Source organism: Anopheles stephensi, chromosome 2 (genome assembly GCF_013141755.1).
Source record: "Anopheles stephensi strain Indian chromosome 2, UCI_ANSTEP_V1.0, whole genome shotgun sequence".
Taxonomy (NCBI): Eukaryota; Metazoa; Arthropoda; class Insecta; order Diptera; family Culicidae; genus Anopheles; species Anopheles stephensi.
The window spans coordinates 81,550,427-81,573,594 of record NC_050202.1 but is presented as its reverse complement, the minus strand read 5'-3'; the positions used below and the strand labels follow the sequence as shown (position 1 = coordinate 81,573,594).

The 23,168-nt window shown below is 49.7% G+C and overlaps 1 protein-coding gene across 36 annotated transcripts in view; it reads right to left on the bottom strand.

Moving 5' to 3' along the window:
* LOC118505591 (forkhead box protein O) overlaps positions 1-21,128 on the bottom strand; it is a 66,992-nt gene extending 45,864 nt beyond the window's left edge. The window contains exons 1-3 of one of the 36 annotated variants that reach the window (XM_036041569.1): positions 20,921-21,128; positions 14,260-15,119; positions 4,046-4,269 (exon numbers count right to left, since the gene is read on the bottom strand). In XM_036041569.1, coding sequence (XP_035897462.1) covers positions 4,046-4,269; positions 14,260-14,530 — 495 coding nt within the window. In that variant the 5' untranslated portion in view covers positions 14,531-15,119; positions 20,921-21,128. The other 35 variants (XM_036041583.1, XM_036041582.1, XM_036041570.1 and 32 more) reach the window with 35 other exon arrangements.
* Positions 21,129-23,168: the final 2,040 nt, after the last annotated feature.

Below are 23,168 nucleotides of genomic sequence, written 5' to 3'. Positions count from 1 at the left end.
CCTTTGAGCTTGTTCACGCAACTGCACACAGATTGATTGAAGGCGTATAACGTTTCCCGTGGAACATGTGGTTTATTGAATCAACTCCACAAATCCTCGTGCGTCCCCCGCGTTTGCAAACATGTGAAAAACCGGGGCGAATCAAGAATCAATCTCGGAACGGTGGGGTGTGTTATTATTTTCCCGCCAAACCACGGCTAACCGCAGCAACTCTCCGCTGGCAAGATGATTTCACGAAAAATTGGATTGATTTATCCATGGCTTCCCGCCGTGGTTGAATGGCTCGGGGAAGAATGGGATGCCCACTTGATTGTTGCAATAAGAGGACGAATCAATCATGCCCCGGGGGTAAATCCATGGTAAGGATGTGTCTCTTTCGATGCAAATATCTTAGTAACCGGTTCCCAGGGTTCCTTCTCTCTGCACCGGCTGGGTTCGAGGACCAATCGAACAGTTTTGTTATTTTTTAGTTCGCAAGAAGCTAGCTTTTCTATTGAATAGTTCAAGTAGCTCCCGGAAAGCTAATATGTTTGTGCCAGCTGTGCTCCTAGTGCTGCAACACTCGTATGAAGAATTGTACAGAACAAGTGTCCAATTTTTTAATATAAGTTCTTCACGGTTCAAAAAACCTAAAGCATCAGAAGAGTTGGTCTTGAACCTAAAACTAAACCTTCTATTTACGTAGCAGTCCCCCGCTTCTTTTCCTTTTACTTTCCTAGACGTACTTTCTCCCAGGAAAAAAACGACCGCAAATAGAACCGCCACCCGCGAGTCATTGATCGCCGGCCCGAACGGCACGCTATTTGTGTGGCTAATCGCGCCACCCTTTGCTAGTCAATCCACCGGCGAGACTATCTAATGCTTCGCCTGCATCTCGAGTACCGTCACGTTGCATCCCGATAGTGGCTAATGCCGCCTGAAGCGCCCCTCACACCACGAGCTACTACTGCTGCCACTGGCTGGCGTTTCGAGGCTCAACGTGAAACTGTTTATAAACCGCCTATTTTTTTTGTTGCCTTCGCCCAGTTGATAAGAGAGTGTTGCTTACGGCTTCGAGTCCTTCTCGAAACTCTCATCACAGAGAGAGAGAGGGCGGAAACTTTCCAATGCCAATGCCTTAAAGATGCAGCATTATATTACGCTGTAGAAACGATCACCCGTCAGCGAACTTCAACAGCCAACGTAGCGCTTTATCGTACACAGCACTAGTGACACACTATTGCCCGCTAGAGTGGGAGAGCGTTGGGTGGGAAATAATTATGTCCGGCAGTAAGTACGGTACAAAGTTCAAAGGGTTTGTTTGGGTGCATCCGTTTGGGGGCAATTTGCAAGACTACCCGCCTTCGCACACGGGCCTGGGCAAGCAGGATGCTTGGGTGTGAAAAGCGGAAGTACGGATGCTTCGCATCGTGAAATGATCCCGAACAGGTTGATGAGAGCAATCTAGTGGTGTAATGTTGCGAGCAGGTGAATCGTCTCCTAGCTCGACGACGACGACGAGGGCGAGCAATTGCCACTTGAAAGGGAAGATGAACCACATGTATATGTATACTACGACGGATGGCGGCGTGCGAAGGATGAACAGGGTCTGTTTGATTCTCGGATTCACTCTGAATGAATTCTAAGCTCAAAAATAAAACAAATCAGTCAGAATTTTTCAAAATACCAGTCGACCGGCTAGAATTGCTATGAATCGAAATCCCGAGCACGTGTCTACACCGCTTTGATAATGGAAAGTTCTCTAATTATCTTGCTTGCCTGAACCGGAACAGCACCGGGAAAAAAAAAAACATCACATATAATGCATGTCACACACGTGCTACGGCGATACTTGATACGATCCGTACGTGCAATGGACCCTTGCTCACGCATCATTTGCCGCGACAGTATTGCCCCAATGCCTGGCTGACCTTCCATAAATTTGTGTGCCCTGTTCACTCTCTCTCTCTCGCACCGATGGATTTTTATTAGTGGCATCAAAAATTGGCCACACGAGTCACACAGCCCGGTCAGCATAAAGCATAAAAACCCCCGATGTGCCCCGAAACCCGATGAAGGTGGTTTAAAATTCTATTGGCGTGATTTAAATTTTAATACCATAATTTCGTCTCAATTTTCACACCACCTGGAGCACCTGGGTGGAGCAGGGGATGAAGGTCTCATTTTCCACCCCTACATCGGTACCCCACTCAACACCCGTTTCTCCGATGCGTACGAATGCAACTACGGTACGTGCCGTGGGGAAGCGTGAACAGGTCCCAGCCACTCTCGATTGCATATGTTCGTCCCCGGGTGCAATGGAATGTGGTCGATGAGTTTGTGCAAATAAATTCATGTATGCATTCGATTTGATATTTTCACCACAAATCATTTCCATCCAACCCTAGCTTTCGTCCATTTCGATTGGAAATACGTTTCCCCCGGAGCCGCAACGTTCAAAAGTAAGGTCATTTGTGGCAATGCAATGCCATCATCATCACACGCCCCACAGCATAGAGGCGATGTATACATTCGTTTTTCCCATTGTTGGGAAAAGCCTCCCGGGAGGGGGGAGAGAGACAGTTGCTTGCTCTCTGTGCGCGTGTAGTATTGTCACTCGATCAGAACATCGGTCAATGTAGCGCGCGGATTATCATCATCTCTAGTTCGCACATTGGATCGCCCAGCATGGGGAAACATCTCAATCAACCTTTTTGTATCCACACACGTGCCACCGCCGACAACCAAAACAGACACGTTGCGTGTCGTGTTCGATGAGGCAAATCATGTGTGTACAGCTGCCGCTCCACCCGACTACCGCCTACAGGGGGGGGGCATTAGGCGTATAGCATTAACCTTAATGAAGATTAGCCATCCACAGGAACGGTTTCCGGGGATGGGGCTCGACCCGAAACTCCTTTGTCGGCTTCTAGGTCCAGGACACCATCCCACTGTGGCGGAAATGTGCGGAAACCGACGTGCAATGATGCTGCATTGCATTCGGATATCAATTGAAGAACGTCCGGAATGCGAAGGCAATTTTTGTGTGGCACGCTAAATCGGACCCTTTATTCGATGGTCATCACTGTGGTCGTGATGTGATGGGTGTGATAGCTTTGGGAGATAAAAATGGAACGAAGCGGACGCGACTAAACCACCTCAATGGGTATGATTCTAATCAAATTATGGAAAATTGTGAAAATTCGGCGAAACTCAATCGAAAGTAGACCGATCCAGGAATGCCATGCTGCCAGGAATTCCGGTGACCGGCCATTCGAATCTCTTTTGTTAATATTTTATCGTTTAACTTGAAGTGGATGACCTGCTGTTTTCTTTTAAATTATTATTTCAACACGAGGAATCCTGAGAGATATCCCTCAGGCCTCATGATTGTTATAACAATATCATCGACCTCCAATAAGATGGTCGAGAAGGTCTTTCTGAGGTTCTGCCTTGGATATAAGGATACTAAAGCTGCTTCCTGTATTTAGCACTCTGTGACTCTATAGCTCTGCGTTCCGAGATCTTGAATCTGAACGCCACGAATTCTATGAGAACTATAGCCTGAAGTTATACAACACAATGCGACTTAATCAGACCTTAGCACTAGACTTCATCAACAACATTATTAATGATCATTAATTTGGCGATTAACGCTTATTAAGCTAAATAGAATCCTCTTGTCAAATAAAACTCTTGTGCCCTACTACCGGAAGCAGGAAATCGGACATGTTTTACCTCAAAGAATCTATCACGGCAGTAATAAGCAGGTTAAGAACTTCTTGACTGTGGAAATGATGAAGTTGAACCCCAAAATTAAACATCCCGATACTTCACAAGGTCGATCATCGCCAAAGCACTCCGATCACTAACACACACACACACACACACAAAATGAATTCTAGATTAACGCGTACCACCACTCCATATTCGTGGACAGTAATCGGTGCCTTCCCATCTTGGGTCAAACCGCAAGGTTAGCCCTTTTTCGAGCACGGCCCCAACACGGAAATACCAATTGAAAAGAGCGGCGATGAAGAAAAAGATCCCTTCCCAGCAGACCTACCTTCCAGCCGGCGCTGCTGGTCGAGTCGCCCTTATCCTTGAAGTACGGCACATTCTGCACCATCCATTCGTAGATCTGGCTGAGCGTTAGCCGGCTATCGCTGGCCGAGCTGATGGCTTGTGTGATGAGGTCGGCGTACGACAGATTGCCCCACGCGTTGCGCCGCGATGAGTTTTTCTTCGACGAGGACGAGGCGGCCGTCTGCAGCTGTGTATTGCTCGATCCTGTACAACCGGGGAGAGGACGAAAAAAAAAAGGCTAATTAGTGGAGGCTCCGAGAGAGAGCGTGGAGAGAGGGGCAAACGGTACATTAGGCACCCGGGGTATTATGTTGAACCTTTATGAACGAAAAACTGGCTACCGGTAGCCCATTAAACGATGATTTTGTGTGCAGTTAATGTGAGTTTTTTTGCTCGGGATAATTAAGGGAAAGGACAACATCGTAGAACTTGCTGCCGGCTCTTCTCACGTGATGTAATCTTTGCCAAGTCACCAACTGTTCGTATCAGTTCGTATACGGCTTTCTAGCGCTTCCCATTTGCTGCCCGAAGCCTTTCAGGTGCACAGGATAGTCAAACACATGCTACCCAAACAGGGGCTTGGAATATGAGCGATCGCAAGATGCTGCAGCCAGATGCTGCTACCCCGCTGAAGCCCTCTCGCTAAGAACAGCGATCGTACCGGGGCTACCTCAGGGCAAGAAAACCTTGCTGTACCGTTACCGCTCCCTTACAGGAGCGCCCAAATATAGCACATCAACCTTGAACCACCTATTCAACCATCAACACACCCTCTGCTGTAACGGAACGCTAATTGAAAGGATCAAATTAAAAACGGTCCGGATCGACTACGGCACCCCGAAACGACTTGTCACCGAAACGTGCACCGGCACCACTGCCTTGGGTGGTAAAAGTTGTCAGACTTTCCAAAAATACCTGATCCCTCCAGCAGGCGGAACAAGTTTGAGGGCGATCAAGACGATCGGGGTGCTCTTTCTCGCTTCTCTCGAACGATTTAGCATGCAATCTGGTGGCCTTCCCATCCCCGGGGGGGCAACATTAACGAACGGCTAGAATTGGCGCGGACGGTTCAAGCGTCTCTAAAATCTCCCACCCCCCTTCCGTTCCACGTTCCACTGGCTGCGATTGCTAATGGTGACCTCCAATCGAAGTGAAACGGAAGAGAAAAAAGAACCTTCCACCCCGAAAACCTGCGCGACTCACTCAAGAATTCAGAACTTACAACCCGCCGGCCGATGGAGCAAACGGACAAGGTCCATTCTCTTGCTAGCTATGACCAACCGAAATGGACAGTTCTAAAATTAGCGATACACACACACACACACGCGCGCGCCAAGTGAAGGAGGTGTCCGTTTCGTGTCCGTTCCCCTCACACATCGCCCGGATCGCGGGCAGATCACGCGGAAAAAAAAGATACGAACCACACGAGGCAGATCGTAAAAGTTTTATTATTTTTTTATTGCTTTTCCACTTCGAATTGTAACTGTGGCAAAAAGGAGGGGGCCCCCTAATAACTGAAATCTCATGGAACGAAGTGAAGTGCGAAAACGCGACCCTAACGCGGAAATGAGATGCAAACGAGAATGAGAAGCAGGGAGGAAAACCCTTGCCCAAAAAAAACCGGTAGAAGCCGGTTGCGGGTTCGCACAGCATTCGTCTTGCCACTTTTCAATTTAGTATTGGATTGGAAAACTAGAGCGAGCGATCACACTTTCGCACTCGCACAGCTTTTCGAATGAAAGAAAAAACCCTGATCGCAAGACAGAACCATCCACGTGGCCTCTTTAGTGGTGATCTTCGATGTCCGAAAATAGTGTTCCCGCCCGCCCTCTGTGATGTTTCCCGCCGAATCAACAGGGGTGGCGGGATTCGCCCCCCCCCCCCCCCCCCCCCATTTCCCTTACACAAACTGTGTCTCGTCTAACCGCAAGACCTATAAAGGCGAGCGCGGTAGGAAAAAGACTTTTGTTTATATTTATCGCACACCCTCCTTCTGCCTCGCCCACCGCCTTTTTGCTAGCCTTTCGAACGGCGGATAGTTCATCCTTTTCTTACGTAACAGCAACGCCCTCATCGCCGTACTCGGGCGGGCACGACGATGCCGCCAGAATAGACAGTGAGTTGGCAGTTGGTGCCAAAAGAGCGAAGCCAGAGATTTTTCCTCTAGTTTTTTTTTTCGGGTGTGGAGACAGGTTTGGAGGAGTTTTGATATCTTGGATGAAAGATTTCTCGGTGGAGGAAAGATGATTTCGTTCATGGAGCTACAGAATACGATCAAGTGTAGAGCAAGTTATTGGATCAAGTAGGCTAAGCTTTCTAAACTCATTTTCCGTTCAGGGCTACTGTACCATTGTACTGTACTGTACTGGCATTGAGGACGGTTTATCATTAAATTGATAGCCCCGCTTGTCCGATATCAGAACGCAATCAGCCCATCAGAAATTGTGGGGACTGTGAAAAGCTTTGCGTTAGTTAAGGTCAACATTGTTGTACCCAGGTCCATGTTTACTCAGGATCCAAAATTCTGCATCTTTCTCTAGTAAGTAAGCTGAGTCCGATTTTCAGCTCACCAACATGTCTTAACGCTATAGACAGAATAGTAACTTCCGATCGACACAGCTCTATAAGTCATTCATTGTTCAATACTACTTCAACACTAGCTTCAATACTAATAATTGCCCCTTCAATCGAAGGCCTTCGATTGTTTTGTAGATGAACAGATAAGCAGAAATAACTGATCACCAAAAATGCCAGGATCCTGCTAGACTGAACAGAATAATGGTTGCCGACATCACCAACTCTCTTGAATCTCGAATCGCTAATTGATTGACTCCAATAGGATTTGTGAGGCCTCGAGATACGACTCGATAATATTGATAAAAGCGTTTCTACCTATTTGCGGGTTACGCTGTTCTCGGAGCCTCGATCATTAAGAGGGCTCGAATTCCGAACTTCATTCGGGGGTTCGTCTAGTGTCACCGCTTTACTCAACATTTATTCTCCCAGGAACTTGATCCTTCAAGGGGCCTCCAAGGAACTTGATCCGCCTCCAAGCAGAACGCTTCGCGCATATCTTGAATAGTGATAACTGAACCGAGAACCATGGCAACTTTATTGTGCACCCACTTTCAATAGATAAACTGTTGGTGATCATATACAACAGGTCGCAAGGAAATTGGAATAAAGTTGCGTCCCCCACCCCCCCTAGTTTCAGCCGACTCAGCAGACACACGGAGGCTCAATCAATATTTTAATTGGTGCGCACTTGACTCAAACGATCGTCGTTCGATTAATGGCAACTCCCCACATTACACGATCGACGGCAAGAACCGGGTGATCGAGCAGGACAAAGAATGGCAAGTTGTAGCAGCAACCACCATTCAACACACCCGTTGGGAATTTCCATCAACAAACGAGCAACTACACCAACACTCCCGTTAGGGATTCGGGGGGTCGAATAGTGGTAGTGGTGTGGCCGATTTTGATGTCATCGAAACGTGTACTCGCTCGCTCGCCGCTCGAGGTGTTATCATTTCAACGCTCGACACACCACCAGAGCGACCAGCGCGCCATTTTATCTATTTTTATTTTCCCTGCCCCCTTCATTCACCCCACCTTCCCACCGGTTCCCCCATCAAGTACTTACTTTCATCCCTCTGCCGGGGAGGGAAGAGTGAAGGGTCTTTCTTTTTAATCTTCCTGCTACCGTCGCCCACCCCCGAATTAACCTCGTGCCCCGAAAAATGGCACGACGCACCGCCTTATGCACGGCCCCGGACCAGGGGGTGGTTTTCGCTTGCGGAAGCGTAGTAAAACGCGCTCATAATCATTCACTACTACGTATCTGGTGGCGCTTACGTGTTTTTGTGTCGTGCTGTGTCGCTGGTGTTATTGTTTGTGAATGGCGGCCAGCAACCAAAACACGGGACTGTCCATCGCCCGTAACACACATGTGCCTTTTTGCTTCTACCAGGTTCTGCCATTTTTTGTGTGTGAGTGTGTGTGTTTGTTTTGCAGGAGCAATCGGTCGATCGCGATGTAATTGCGTCTTGTTTTTGTTTTGATATTACATTCGCGCCCGCCAACATCACCGCTGTTTGCCACTTGCAGCAGTCGATTTGGTACTGCTGCTGGACAGGCACGGCGTGTGAACGCGTTTCCGCGTTCTAGGTTCTTATTTTCTTCGAGTGATAAGACCCAAAACCCCCCTCACATCTTCGCAGAATCTTCCCAGCAGCGGAGAACAAACACTCCACCGGCCCCCGGTTTCCAAAACAAGCACACATCACTTTCGCTTTCCGTTTTTCACTCACATTCCGCACAATTGTGTTACCCGTCGAGTGGTGCGGGGGGATAGCGAGGGGGAGAGAGGGTTAAAGGTATCATTAGCATAAGGGTTGCATTTGGACAGCATTGGTGGTGAGTGGTAGTTCGCCACCGCTACAGGCGGCGAAAGGTGCCCTCCTGCCGGTTGATCAATACAAACACCACGCGTCGTAAATGTTCATCAAGTGCACATGCACCGGCGAGTCGTTTGGTGGTGGGGGATGGTTGAGTTGGGTGGGCGGTTCGACCAGGGAGGCTCGTCTAACAAGCTGTCAGTTGATCGATTTTTGCTTCCCTTCGCAACGCGCTCCCCAACCATCGCTGTATCGGTTAGTGTCACTTTTTGCTCAATCTAGTGGCGCTTCTAAGTTCATGTCGCGCGGCGTATGTACACGGACGGAGGGACGGACGGTTAGCATAGCAAGGTGTCATGCAACGTGCCAGAGCACGGGCGGCAGGTTTTAGCGGTGATGGGCATGAGCAAATAAATAGTAGCCGTAAAACGAGTTCTACAAATCAAACGTACGTACGTCGGAATGTGGCATGCAAATTAGGAAGGGAAAAAAACTGCACCACTACAATCACACACCAACACCACACGAGCATCTGTTTCTTCGGTGTCTGTTTTACTGGTCGGTGTCTGGCAGTACTGAGAATGGTGAGAATTGAAGCATCAAAATCAATTTATTCGCCCTTCTAATAGGAAATAAATAATTAGAAGCTTAAGTTCCCTTTTTCGATTTACGAGCCTTTTTTGACAAAATAAATTGTACTAAATTTAATTAAAAGTAATGACAAGCCAACAGGAATAAACCCGAGCGCTATAATTTGTTATAAAAGCGTTACTTGATTAACTTCTCGTCCAACATGAACGAGTTGCTCTTAGCCGAAGAGACTTCGAGTGGAAGATACTCAAAAGCATTTTGGGACCGTACTTATAGAAGGGCAACCGAAGAGTCGATAAAATGACAAGCTCTACGAGCTTATAACTGCAGTCGCCAGGCTCCAAAGTGAGCTGTTTATGTCATGCAAACGGTACCGGACAACCAAGCCCGTACACTCTTTGCAGACCGTCCACAGGGATAGAGACCTAAGCTGAGGTGAAGTCATGGAATGTTCCTGATCTCTGCTCAGCTGGTCATGTCATGCAAATAGTACCGGACGACCCAGTCCGTAAATTCTTCGTAAATCCAGCTTCCTAAATCTGAGGTAGAGTGGTGGAATGTTCCTGATCTCTGCTCAAAACGAAGTCAATTTGTAAGAAGAATTGGGACCGACATATTTTTTTCCTGGCATTACTACAACTTACATATCCAGCACATCTTTCAGTTCTACCTGGAAATTGTCTTGAGCAATTAATGTTGAACAGAGCCTTTAAATGGCTCAACCGCTACTAGTTCTTGAGATTGGATTTATAGATTTACTAAACCCAGTTACTAGGGCGGTCCAGTGGCAGAGGCGTTAAAGGCGCTGGTCTTCACACGGCAGAACCGGAGTTCAAATCCCATCCAGACCGTCTCCTCGAACGCAGGGGTGACTACTTTGCTACGGGAAAAACAAGTCACAGAAAGCCAGAAATGGCAGGCCGAGACCTCTCGATGTTATAGTGTCAACGAAGAAGAAGAAGAAACCCAGTTTGACTACTGCTGGGACTAATAAGTGCCATATTTTCCATAAAGTCTTGAAATGAAGTTAATAGAAAGCAGCATTGAAGAAAACCAAAAAATCACACATTTTTTTCAGCCACTTTTAAAACCCTATCATTAAGGTACTTTTGTCAAATCTTTCCATAGTTCAAACGGCCACGTCATTCACTCTACTCATTAAAAGACATATGCGATATAATGTGGTGGTACGATATCTTCCCAACGCAAAGCAAAAAAACCCGAAACCCCCCCCCCCCCCCTTCCCCCACCAAACGATAATAGACATAGTCGAGCGCGTCTCGATCGTGTCTCGGGCTAAGTATCTAATCGTCTAGCCACACGGGTTAAAAAAATCTTTAAATCCAACGAAAGGAAACCCCCAAAACCGGTTCAATCCGAACCGACTGAATCCGGTTCGCCAAAAGCCAATCTTCTGGGGTGCGATAAATGGCTACCTTTCCCCTTCCTGCCACACCACTCACCCCCTTTTAATGCCCACCCTTGCTTTGAAGTCTCTCTCTCACTCTATAGCTCTTCATCCACTGTAGTGGCCACTTTTCCGGTTCTCTGGTGGATGGAGCTGTTGCGCCGTTTTTTTCTGCTTTTCGCGTACCCGTGCGGTCACGGTCTACAGCATTCATTCGCGGCTGGCTGGCTGGATGGATGCAAAGGGTTTCGTTTTGCTGGCTCTGTGATCCACCTAACCCGTTTTGATTAGCAAACCGAATTATCGTTTAATGTAATGAATTTTAATTCGGCGCTCCACACGGAAGCGTTGTTCTGCTATTATCGGATGGCGTCGTGTCGTGGCGGCATCTCCGAATGAACTTCGGCACGCAAAAACGGTAACGAAAAAAAAAAATCAAATCAAACAGAAATGTTCCGACGAGCAATAGACTTTGAAATGCTGACCAAAAGCCATCCGTAATGTCAAGGAGACGAGAGAGAGAGAGAGAGAGAGAGAAAAAAAACTGGTGGCTGCCCCTTCAAATATTTGCATCCCAAATCGTTCCGGAGACGACCAGCGAAGAAAGTAGAACGTCTGGGTGCCGAAACTTGGTGAGCAGCTTAGCAAAGCTGATAAAAATCCACCCAAAAGTAAGAAAAGATGGTCTACGATGATCTTCATTGCCACTCCGTTACGACTTCAAGAACTTCGACAGCTTCAACCCTATTGCAAACTCTAATGGAACAGACGGCACGAATATGGGCAGCGAAGTAACCGTGGAGCCTAAAAATTAAAGCACTTCCTCATTATGATCACGATGAGTGCTGGATTCTTGTTCCTCTTTTTTTTTTCACTACTACTCTTGATGCCCAAAAGCTAGGGAAGTCAAGAACGCAACTTTTAGAATATTAGGGGCCGGTTTTTCTTTCCTGTATCGTCGGCTTCCTCCTCTTCTGGTGGTGGTTTGTTGCGTTCTTAAGGCGCAAGAACTCGACCGCCACGCAATGCTGATTACGAGGCACGACGACGATCAGCCACCAGACTTACAAACCAGACAGACGAAGCCGAAATTGAGAGGGCGAAAAAAAAATCCCACCCCTAACCTAGACATTAAGTCGAAGTCTAGTCGAACGGCAAAGCAACAACAAAAAAAAACGACGATTCACGAAACGAAACCAACAAAAAAAAAAAAGAGAAGGTGAACCTGTCTAGTGTAACGCCTGTGCTAATCAAAGCGATCTCCACACACCACTCAAGCCAGGTAGGTTATGATCGTTCGATGATCGGCAGTGCGTGTGTGGGGAGAAATAGCTGAAGTGTCGGCGGGGTAGGAAGAAAAACTGGATTTGGGGTGGCAATTTTTTGGTGCGCCAGGTGGCTGTCAGTGCTAAAAGTGTTCTCCGCTTCTCCTGCGCCTCCCCAACCCGATCTAGCGCCCCACCTTCGTCCAACCATTATTATTAGGCCTCGCACAAGTGTACGGCAATCGCTGGATCGGGAAAAATTCGGCGCGTCTAGAATCTCGGCACACACCGCGAGACACGCACATCTCATCATCAGCGGCCCGCGAAGGTCAGATTCTTGCGCCGCAGCAGAGAACCAGTTGTGCGTTGCTGCTGTGTCCAGTCTCTCGATAGACACGTCCACCTCACACCGCCGCCTGTAATCCGCCGCCTCAGTCCACACCGGTGACTGAGACGGCTGAGTGTTGGTGTGTTTGAATTGGCCCAAAAAAAAAAATACTCCCCTACCACAACCCCTTCCCCCCCAGAGGTAGGTTTACGGGGGTTAAATGAGTGTGCCTCCTCCTGGTCGGGGTTTTTTTTAACTTCGCTAGATTGACTACCCTCGCTCAGTACTATTGGGAGGCCTATTTTTTATTAACTTTGATACCGAAACAGGGTGACACACATGGAGGAGCGCATGGGACCCACCCCCCCAACCTTCACGCGCACACGACGAACCATCGTCATCATCATCATCATCATCATCACAGTCAATCGATCATATGCGGAGCGGTTTGCGAGCGAGCATTGAGATAAGAACACGGGGGCAGCCAGCAGCAGCCAGGCACGGAGCGTGATATAAACACACACGCGGACCGACAGGCGAGCGCAGTACCCACACAAGCGCATGGACGCGCGTATGGCCAATTAAAAATGTAAACATTGAAACAGGAACTCGCGAACCGCGGGCCACCTTTCAATGACACACATACACGCAAGCCGACGGTGGGTAAACCACGACCGCGTGTTGAACGTGCGCGCGCCGTTGCTGCTGCTCACCCCCCAATAATACTGCCCCACCACCGCCCCAAAAAAGGGCGAAGGCTCGTTCGCGTGTATTTTTCGCGTACGAAACGGGAAGAGACTTCCCCCCACGCCACGGATAGGCCACGCACACGGGCATTTGTACCGGGGGGGGAGGGGGGGAAATGTGCGAGCGCTGCTAGGAAGAATTCGTATCGAACATCTGCGTACGATTGAACACTTTTGGATCGGGAATTCTGCCAATTGAGCGGACCCCAAACCGGCGCGAACGAATGTTCTACAATGTTTATGCTTGGCTAGGTGATCAGTGCTGTCGTACGATCGAGAGTTTGTAGCAGGAGTCGGGCGGTACGTGTAGGAATTTAGCTGTCAATAATTGAATTGATTTGTATCTGTTCCGTATGTTGAGTCCATGGTTGGAATGGGAAACGGGGAACTGTTACATCAATCGATTGTTCGGTGTGCATGTCGTGACGTGTCCAAGGTATCGTAGGTCTCACAAGTCTAGTCCAAAGTCTACAGGAGGGAACAGCTACCAATTTTCCTCTGAACTTAAAAAGGCGCAACTTCCGCGACAAGTTGTCTACATTTGGCTAAAACCTAAGACAAGCGAGACCTATTAGCAGATCCTCGATTAGCATGAACCGCGCACTTGGCTAGAAACTAATTGAGCCTCATTTTAGTAAATCTCAATCTGCTAAATGTCAATTTAACGGTTCGCTTACCACGAAGAAGCTAAGTCGAGACAGACAATTTTTCAGATTATTACTTCATTCGAGTGAGTTACCGCGATTTTCTAGAACATCGTTCTGCCTTTGGATCTGAGTTCTGTTCTAAAAGCAGGGGTCCTCATAGTTATCTGGATCAAGTATGAACTAAAGCGTCATTCGCATGAAATTTTCCGCTTCCGATGCAAGTGCAATTGCATTACACAATGGTGAGGTCATTGTACAGCGCGGCGACTTCATCATTGGTTAGATTGTACTTCCTTCGGAGAAACTTCCTACCTCCCGACTCCGTGACTTAGAAGACTTCGATAGTCGTTGGGAAAGTCTGGAGTGCGGCGAGTGTTCCTACACGCACGCAACAGTTGTGTAATGAAAGGGGTTTTACATGGTTGGTTTATCTATCACAACGTATTACCACAACGACGCCGTGGACGGTGAGCCAACTGTACCTTTAAATTGTCGTATCATTATGTGTAACGATAGCCCTACAATATTGAGTCACGCATGACGACGAGCCAGAAATTGACCAAGACGAGTGTTTTAAATGATGATTGTTACAATTACATGGATCATACCTTAAGAGCGAGATCTGCTTGCCAAGTAGAACAGGGTACAGAAAGCTCTAGAGAAGTATGATTTGGTGCGTTACGCTTGTTAGGCTTTTATTTAGATATTATTTAAGTCACTGGCTGATCCGGAGAGTTGCTCTTCACCATAATCAGCCTCCATTACAGCCATCAGTGAGCTGTGCCGATCCTTATCAAAACGCTACCTACCGGTATTGGCCAGCTGCTGATTACTGCACTTATTGCTGTCTGGTTCCGTTTCCGGCTCGACAAAGTTCTCGGGCCGCGGCAGGGGCCAGGTGTTGGAGCGAGCTCGCGTCTGCGGCTCAAACCCCGTGTCCTGCAGCTCGGCCAGCGCATCCATCGGAATGCCGTCGTTCGAAATGTTGTCATACATGCCGCCACCTCCGCCACCACCACCACCACCACCACCGCCGGCACGCAACGGTGATGCCGGCCAGCCTCCGCCGTACGGATCCATGGCCGTTTTCTCTCTTGCGGTGTGGCGGATGTGTGGGTGTGGGTGTGTTTCGGTTGGCGTTGACTTACTGGCAGATCACTTGCTTGCGGCACTGCTGGATTACGATACGGGATGCTTTCTCGTCCACGCAGCACCGAGCGCGGAATGTTCGACACGCACGTGGCACTAAAAGCACTGACGGGGTGGGAACGCACACCAGCGAACACTACTATTGGCCGCTACGGTAGTTTGCGTAGTTTCGTATTTTTCGGCTATTTTGGCAATCAAACGTTAGGCTTACGACCGGCGTTCACTAGCTGTCATCACACGCATTGGCATTTCCCTTCCAGACACCGTCGGCTCTGGTAAGGGTGATGGGGGTAGACTTCAAACACTGCTCCCCTCGAACACTGTTGAATCTTCTCGTTGTTCCACTGTACGCACACACTCGCACACCAACACCACTACTATTTCACTAACGCACACACGCTCACGATCAAGGTTAGTGTCTATCAGCTCACCGAGCCGAACCAAGCGGAACCGAAGAGTTGCTGAAATGATTACTATTAATTCGCTTGTCAGATGTTTCCGAGGCACTAGGCAACCATCACTAAACCAGGCAACAACAAAGAGAAAAAAAAACAAATCACTAACCGTACAAATACAGCCGGGAATGGATGCGTTACTAGGTGTGTATGGTTAAAAGGGGGAATAATATTAGTTTCTGTTCCACTGCCGCGCGAGGATGGACGATAGTGGACCGTTGTCCGGTGGCCTTGTTCTGGCGCGAGGAGGAACCAACGTCACACAAACACTGCCCTTTATCACTACAGCACCCATCCGCGGGAGGCAATCGAGAATTGATATTCGAACCTATCGGTTCGCGTCTGCCGACTGTCGGACTGTGGCCGGATTCTTCCACACACCCGTTTGCACAATCGACAGTAAAAAAAAAATACACGCTTCCTTTCTAGCACATCATCATCATCGTCGTCGTCATCAACGGCCAATATAGTAACCGATACGAATAATCGTGTCAAGCTGACATTTGAACTACGTCACCTTACGCTAGTAGCGTGCACAGGGAGAAAAGTAAACAAATTTGACAGATGGCGTACTCGGCGTATACTAAGATGTGAATGTACGCACACAGGACACAATCTCAACGAAGGATCAGCTTCAAAAAATGTGCTACTCGCACCAAAATACCATCCACTTCCCGAATCCGGGCGGATCTTACGGGCCAGAGAAATCCTACGATTTACACTTGTTTCAAACAGCTGTACAACGCCAATTTTACCGGCTTTATAAACTTTAGTATTAAATCCACGTACACTAAACTCTACCTACTGTCAAATTTTAAAATCTCCGCACATTTCCGACTCCTCGTGACGCGAGTACCGGGTACGTGGGAATCTGACTAACATATCACATCAAAAATGGTTCTGCTTGTCGTCTAGCACGAAATTACTTCACTGGCACGTGTACGTGGGAAACGACACAACCCAGCAGCTTTCAATCGCTGGCAGTATCTTCCACACTCGGTATCGCGTTATCATGCCCATCGAAGGTACTAAGGGATCCTCCGATAACGGAGCCGCGGCCCTTTCAAAGTAAAAGTGCGTAAAACTGGTCAGCGAGTGGTGAGGGTCGTACCCGAAATTGTAAAGTGACCGAAATTGGAAGGGCCCACCTCATCACGCGCTATCATGCATTGTTGCTCTTTCTGACCTGCACTAATCTCACGCTCCCTATCGCTCTCCCTCTCTCTCTCTCTTTCACAGCGGTCAGATTGGGTGGTATACCCACCCGCGTATCTTGAGTGCAAGAAATGCGAAAAAATGCTCTAAATATATACACATTTCAACTCGTTGATAAGTTGTGTTCGGGGTTCTGTGTAGGACGCACCGCTAGACTCTAGTTTGGATCCATCCAGACGGGAAGGAGTCATTTGGGGGGAGAACTTTGTGATTTACGCACACACACACAAACACCGGGACTGTGCCGCCAATAAGAAGCCCCGATCCGTCGAAACACCAACTGCTGATTCGCTGATGATTTCTTCTGGGCATCGCGTTCTCTGTATGCTGCTCAGCTGTGTTCTTCGAATTGCACGCGCACAGATACACACACGCACGCCCGTGGGGGCATACCCGCATACATGACAGCAGCCCACGCGATTTATCAAGCTTGCCAGCGGTGGGGCCAACCAACCGCACGGCGGCAATCGTCAACCCGCGATGGGGTTGAGATAAAATGCGTATTAGCTCACCGGTTTTGAGCAAACCTCACCAACACCAGAAAACCGATTCCCCGTTCGATGTTGGTAAGCTACCACTGCTGGAAGAAGGTGACAGAGTGAAGAAGCGGCCGCTATAATCATCTCCGCTCTCTGTATACGGTGGAGCTGGTCGCGCACTACTACACAGCTCTCCTGTTCCAGACGTTTCCCTGCACGCACACAGCCGCAGGTACACGCGCTCGTGCAAATCTGACTGCACATTCCGCGAACTACTTTCACGCACACACACAAGCGGGCGCGTGCGCGCGCACACACTCGCTCTGGCGAGGTGAAGACGGTCGCGCGATCGTAGACGGCTGTGGGAAAACCACACAGCCGCCCGAAAATCCTACACCCAAACCGTGTGCGTCTTGTGCACTATCGCGGTGGCGACGTGGACAATGACAGCGGTTTAGAGCATTTAATTTAACGAGCGCTGTCTCGCTCACACATTCCCGTGCATGCAAAGGATTAAAATGTGTCGTGAAATGAGGATGCCGATCTCGTTTACTCGGTCTCGCGCGAACGACAGATAGAGAAGGAACGAATCGAAATTCGTATAATTTGACAATTAATGGCACCTTTCTCCTTCGTGCCGGACCAAAGTGCGTGCTCTCTGGTCGGCGCTCAACACACACGCGCTTGGTCAGGTGTATTTGGCCTCCCTTTCTTGCACGATTACCAAAAAAAAGGCACTTCAACAAAGGAGGCAAATCGTCTTCGCACACTAGATCGACGACACTTATCAGCGCACAGCAACTTAACAGCACTATCACGCCTGACCTCGCCACACTCTCTATCGCGCATCGTGCTGTCCCGCTTTCGCTACTCGCTCCCGGAATGATCGTTCCATCTCTCTCACTCGATTGCCCTTGCGCTCGCCCGCTACCGTATCACACAGAAACACACACACACACACATCGGCACCGCCGTTACGCATGCGGTTGCGCGATACACTTTTGCGTTTGTGCGCGCGCTTCCTCAATTCGCGGTCCACCGGTGTGGTTGCGCTTCTTCGCCGTGCCGAGTGGCGCACACACGTAAGGGCAGAATATATTTTTCACACATCACTTCGCACACAGCCCCACACACGCACGCACGTATCGCGTCTCTATCTTCCTCCTTCAGCACCTTCTCAATCAACACACATCACGCTTGTGGTTCGCATACACACGTGTGATCTCGTTTTTTTTTATAACGCTTCTCTCGATCGGTTACCGTCACGACCGGGGGAAAAAAGGGGTTCGCGCTCCATCTTTGCCGTGCCCATCATCATCTTCTCGCACACACGGTCGATGTTTCGTGATTCTGAAGCGCATAAAGGAGGAACGGCTTCCTGGTTGGCAGTGTTCCCTCCGTTCTGGTGTGCCGAAACGCATATGCGGCTTACCGTAAATCGTGCCAGAAGAGTCACCGGAACATAAGCAGGATCACTACAGTAGGGAAACCGCCGGGCAGGTCAAACCGGCGGCTGTGATAAAATACCGACCGATGCTGCTAGAGTGTCATCCCGAACCGGCTCCGTTGGATCCCCACACCCGGGTTTTGGGAGCAACGGGAAATCAGCGTGGAGCACGTACACACATACAGTGCTGCTGCTGCTGCTGCTACTGGTGGTCCGTTCATACACCGTGCTCCAGCATACCCGTCATGCTACCCCGAGGTTTCTGGGCCCCTGAAGTTCAGATAATTATCAATTCAGTTTTTTTCCATCGTCCCGCGCACAACGCAATCCGTTTTTCCACAGCCACACACACACAAACGCACGGTAGGACCGGGAGAATGCTTTCGTATGTATGTGTGCGTGTATCTTCTTTTTCTTGTTCTTGCAGCAGCGCTATTATCCCCCCAACATCATGACCTTCCCCGGCAAACATTCGTTCCCGCCATCCTCGTGTGTGCGTGCGTCCAGCCCGGAGCTGGGATCCATTATCACCGATAGAAGGCCTCCCTCCCCCCAATAAATGACGAGCCTTTCAATCTGGACCGGCTCACCTGCTGTCGAAGGCGGTTTCCAGAAATATTAGCGACGCAACACGCAACGCAATGTCACACCCGGGCCGGGAACGGTTCAACACTCCCACCGATTTCCCGGCTATCAGATTCTATCGGGAAGTTTCGCGACACGTCAATTGATAACCGATCATTCTCGACCACGAACCATCGAGTGAACCGAGACGCACCGGGTCTTCTGTGCCAGCCGATTGGTTCGTCCGGAAACCGGATCAGCAGCGGACATATCCTTCTAAACCAGCGACCACCTCCCGTACCGGGGTGTTCCCGATTGGCTCGGCCTTCCTTGCATCCGGTTCCAGCGGTTTTTTTTTCTTTCTCCCGGCAGACACCCATCTTCCGAGGATCGGGACAGGCCTCGGCAAAGTTGCTTTTCTCGTTTGCAAAAAAAAAGGACCAGTGGAAAAATACCAAGCTTTCAAGGTGAGAAAGAGAATTACCCGACGGGGAAAAGTGGTCCACAGTCACGATAAACGCACACCTTGGCCGCAGAGCGAGCGCACCGTACAGGCGTAAGCGAGACAGCGATACCGAACGAGCGATGGAGCAAGCAAGCAGGCAAACAAAAAAAGAAACCCGTGTCCGGTGCATCATGTTGCATCTTCCACCGTGTGGGGAGAGTGCAGCGGTACAACTTATAATTTTAATCGATCGAACCATCAAGATCGCGTTCCGGCTCGCTGGAAAAGGAGACGCGCGATCAACGCCCCACAATTGCAACAGGATACGGATACGGCGTTCGATCCCGATCTTTTTCCCCCACCCCCCGTGCTCGTGGCACCATGATGCCTCGCTCGCATGGCACATTCATTTATGGCGAGAAGCATTTCAATCAACCACCCATCCCAGATGCCCACAGATTGATCGACGCTTCAGTGATCTGCTCTCGGTATGCTGTTGCTACATTACTAACAGCAAGAGGCCAGACCACAACCACAAAAAAGAAACAAAGCAACTTTTTATGTGTGTGTGTGTCCGTTTGGCACACGCAAAACATTATTACTGGTTTGCAGCCGGGCAGGCAGGTATGGTAATTATGTTCCCGTACACACGCTTCCCGACCACCGGCCGGAGTTTGGAGTTGTGTGTGATAACGCGACGAAACTGGCTACCCAGACTGACGGACGGTCCAAAAAAAAAGGGGACCGTCCATTCGGGAGAAAGGACCCACGGAAAGTGCAAATTAGTAATTAGCGAAGGGAACCCAGGTGACACAGGTGTCTCATCGCACCGAAATCGGATCTAAGGGATCGAATCGATTCATCCCCCCATCCCGACTACGATCGCGGGCTGATCGTTTCGATTTTCACTCCCCCATTTCAACCAACCTCCCCGCCCGCAGCGGAACCCCCTTTCCGCGGGTCGAATAATTTATTCCGATGCAAAAGTAGGCTGGTTTGACCGGCCGCTGCCACCGCCGGTTGGGAAGAGGGCAAGGTAATTTGGAGTGGCGGGCTCGTGGGTTGTGCCGCGCGCGCTGCCTGCGCTTTCTTGGACCTTGGGCATTCGACACGCGCACAGCTCTCTTATCGAAACGGCGTAATCAAGTCGGTGGACAGCGTGTGCGTGTGTGAGGCTATGCGCGGCATGAAAAGCGGGACAATAAAAAAAAAGCACACACACACACAACGCTGGTTCTCGCGCGCGCGGTGATTGTATTTCGGGTGTACCGTGGTGCGCGATGATGAGCAGCATGAAATCGGCGTACTTTCAAAATGTACGGCATCCGATGGGCAAAAGGCGCAAAGATCACCCGAGACCGGGAAATCATCACCAGCACCGGGGCAAAGGCAGATCGAGTGTGGCATCGAGGCCAGCAACAACACTGAAACCATTCCCCAGAACCAGCGTGAGAATCTTATGCGGCTATTTGATAGTAGAAGAAGGTCCTACAGGTACATCTTTCGACCATTGGACAGCGGACACTCTGTTCCGAGACGCACACAGCGCACTTCACAAGCAAAACCAGCACGATAAGCCCCGCTCGGGGGAAAGCGATCCCGTGGTCATATCATCGCAAGATGTCAACACGAACGGTTTCTGTGTCTCTGCCGCACGGATTCTCGCGATTCACGATTAAGGGGGGGGGGGGGGATTACACTGCTTCTTCTACCCACCACACGCACGAACACGGTCTGCACCAGAGCGCGCGAACGATTTTGGTGCTGCGTATCGCGATCCGGTCAGCAATACGGCGGTAAATGACGACGTTATAGTACCAACAACACGGAGCACACGGGAGCACTAAGAAAGGTGTACGCAGCGCAGATGAAGCATCCGAGCCGGATGTATGTAAACGGGCTACTAGCGCGCGCGGCGAGAACCAGCCCCGACTCGAATCTCGCAGCTGCCGCGGAATAGTTTGGATCCACCCCGCAACCGCACCCCCCCAAAACCAGGGTGTCCAACCCCCGCGAACGAGGGGGGGGTGCTTTCTGGTTCGGATTTTGTGCCTAACACATACGCGCGCGCAACCGTTCACCGTGCGGTGTTACGCAAATCGTGGCCTCCTGGTCGCGCTCGCGTTGTGGCAGATGACAAGCTATCCCGCTCGGTCGCGTACCCAACGCACACAGATGCAGACGCGTGCGCTTGCGGGAGCCCGAACCAAAAACCCGAACCGAACCGGACGGCCGAACAGCACATCCCCCCCCCCCCGCGGCTGCAGGCACACCACCACAGAGAGAAGAAGAGGCGAACGACGAACGAACGAACTGAAGAAAAAAAAAAGCTCACCCTTCTTTTCTCACCCTTGCGCATCCGGCCACCCCACCCGCGGGAGCGTAACCATGTGCAACGCGAAATACTGTGGGGAGCAGCACGCTGCTTTTTGCCTACCGGTGTGTGGTGTGTGTGTGTGTTGGTGTTGCCTGCCAGGGCTCCGTTCAGCTGTTGCTGCGGCATACGGGCTAGAGGACCAAAACCAACAGCAACAAAAAAACCGTTCGTATAGCGCTCTCTCTCGCTGTGTGTGCTGTACGCAACTTTTTGCCTCTCTTCACGATGCACGTGTCACCGTCGATCGGGACCGGGGAGATGCATGATGCGGGACGCCAAAGCCAAGGGCGAAACAAGGAATCGTTGTATGGGGTTGGAACGGCAGCGGGAAAGAGCCAGCAACCGAACACATTAAGCCGCTGTTTGGGGCAGCTTAGCAAAACTAAAAACCAAACAAAAAAAAAGATGATTCGAGTACAAAAAATGATCAACTCCCAGCCACACGGGGTGAATCATTAGGGGTGTTCATGAAAGGGGGGCAGACGAAGCGGGCTAAACATTAGCCAGCGATCCCCGCTGGCAGGACCGATGATCGCTGCGGGATTGGACGGAACGGTAGCTGATCTTGAAGAGCTCGCTCGAGCCCGATCGCTAAATTGCAGGTACATTTATATGCAGATTCGCGCTAGCAAAGATGCGGTTTTGATCGACTGGACGCAGGGCAAGAAATTGTACAGGGATAGGACAAGAAGCATTAACATTGGTGAGCTTCTGGGCAGTCCGACGCTAGATTTCTTTGAAGTTGACCTTACAGCCTCTGTCTATTTAAGGAACAAATTATTCTTAGCCCCAAATAAACAGTTTAGTACTTTAGGGGCACAATCCTCAGGGGTTTTTTTTTCTCCTGAATCTAGCTTGTGTTGATGGTATGATGGCATGAAAACGTTTGGATGGCAAATACCTCCAGACGTTCCAGATACCGTAGACACAAGTCCAGCATTTCATGCTTCCGATCGTAGACACAATATCCGTCCTGCTGGCAGACCAAATAGCAACTAACCAATCAACCCTAACCATTGCGTTGACACCGATCTTTGCGTTCTGTGTGGTCTTTACACTTGGTACACTTTAGCCGATCGTTGGCGCCAGCAATTTACAATGCGTTAGCTTAATAGTGGCCCCATCAGAAAATTGTCGGCATGCAAATGTAGCGATTTTTGCCAAATTTTTACTAACCGCAACAATCCAGCGAACGTTGCAAACGTGGGGGGATTTAAATGTGGGGGGGGGGGGGGAGGGTTAAGAAAGTCACTATCATAGCCATTAACTACGGGGATGGGTTCTGCTTGTAAGGTTTTTTTCTTTTTACAAAACTTATCACCCATATTGCCACTGTTGCTCAACGCGATTCTCTACTAAACGACACTGCCACCTAACCGACGACCTTCGATCCCAACGCCAAGTGCGTGCGGTGCGGTCCGAATCCGGCACACAATCGGTAAAGGGCAACCGATTTTTTAAAAACTCCCTTAACTCCCACAAACCCTCCCCTTCCCGGGCAGGGGACCCGGGATCAATCAAGTTAATAAAGTGTACCCCGCATCATTGATATTCACACACACGTACGCACACATACATTAGAAAGGG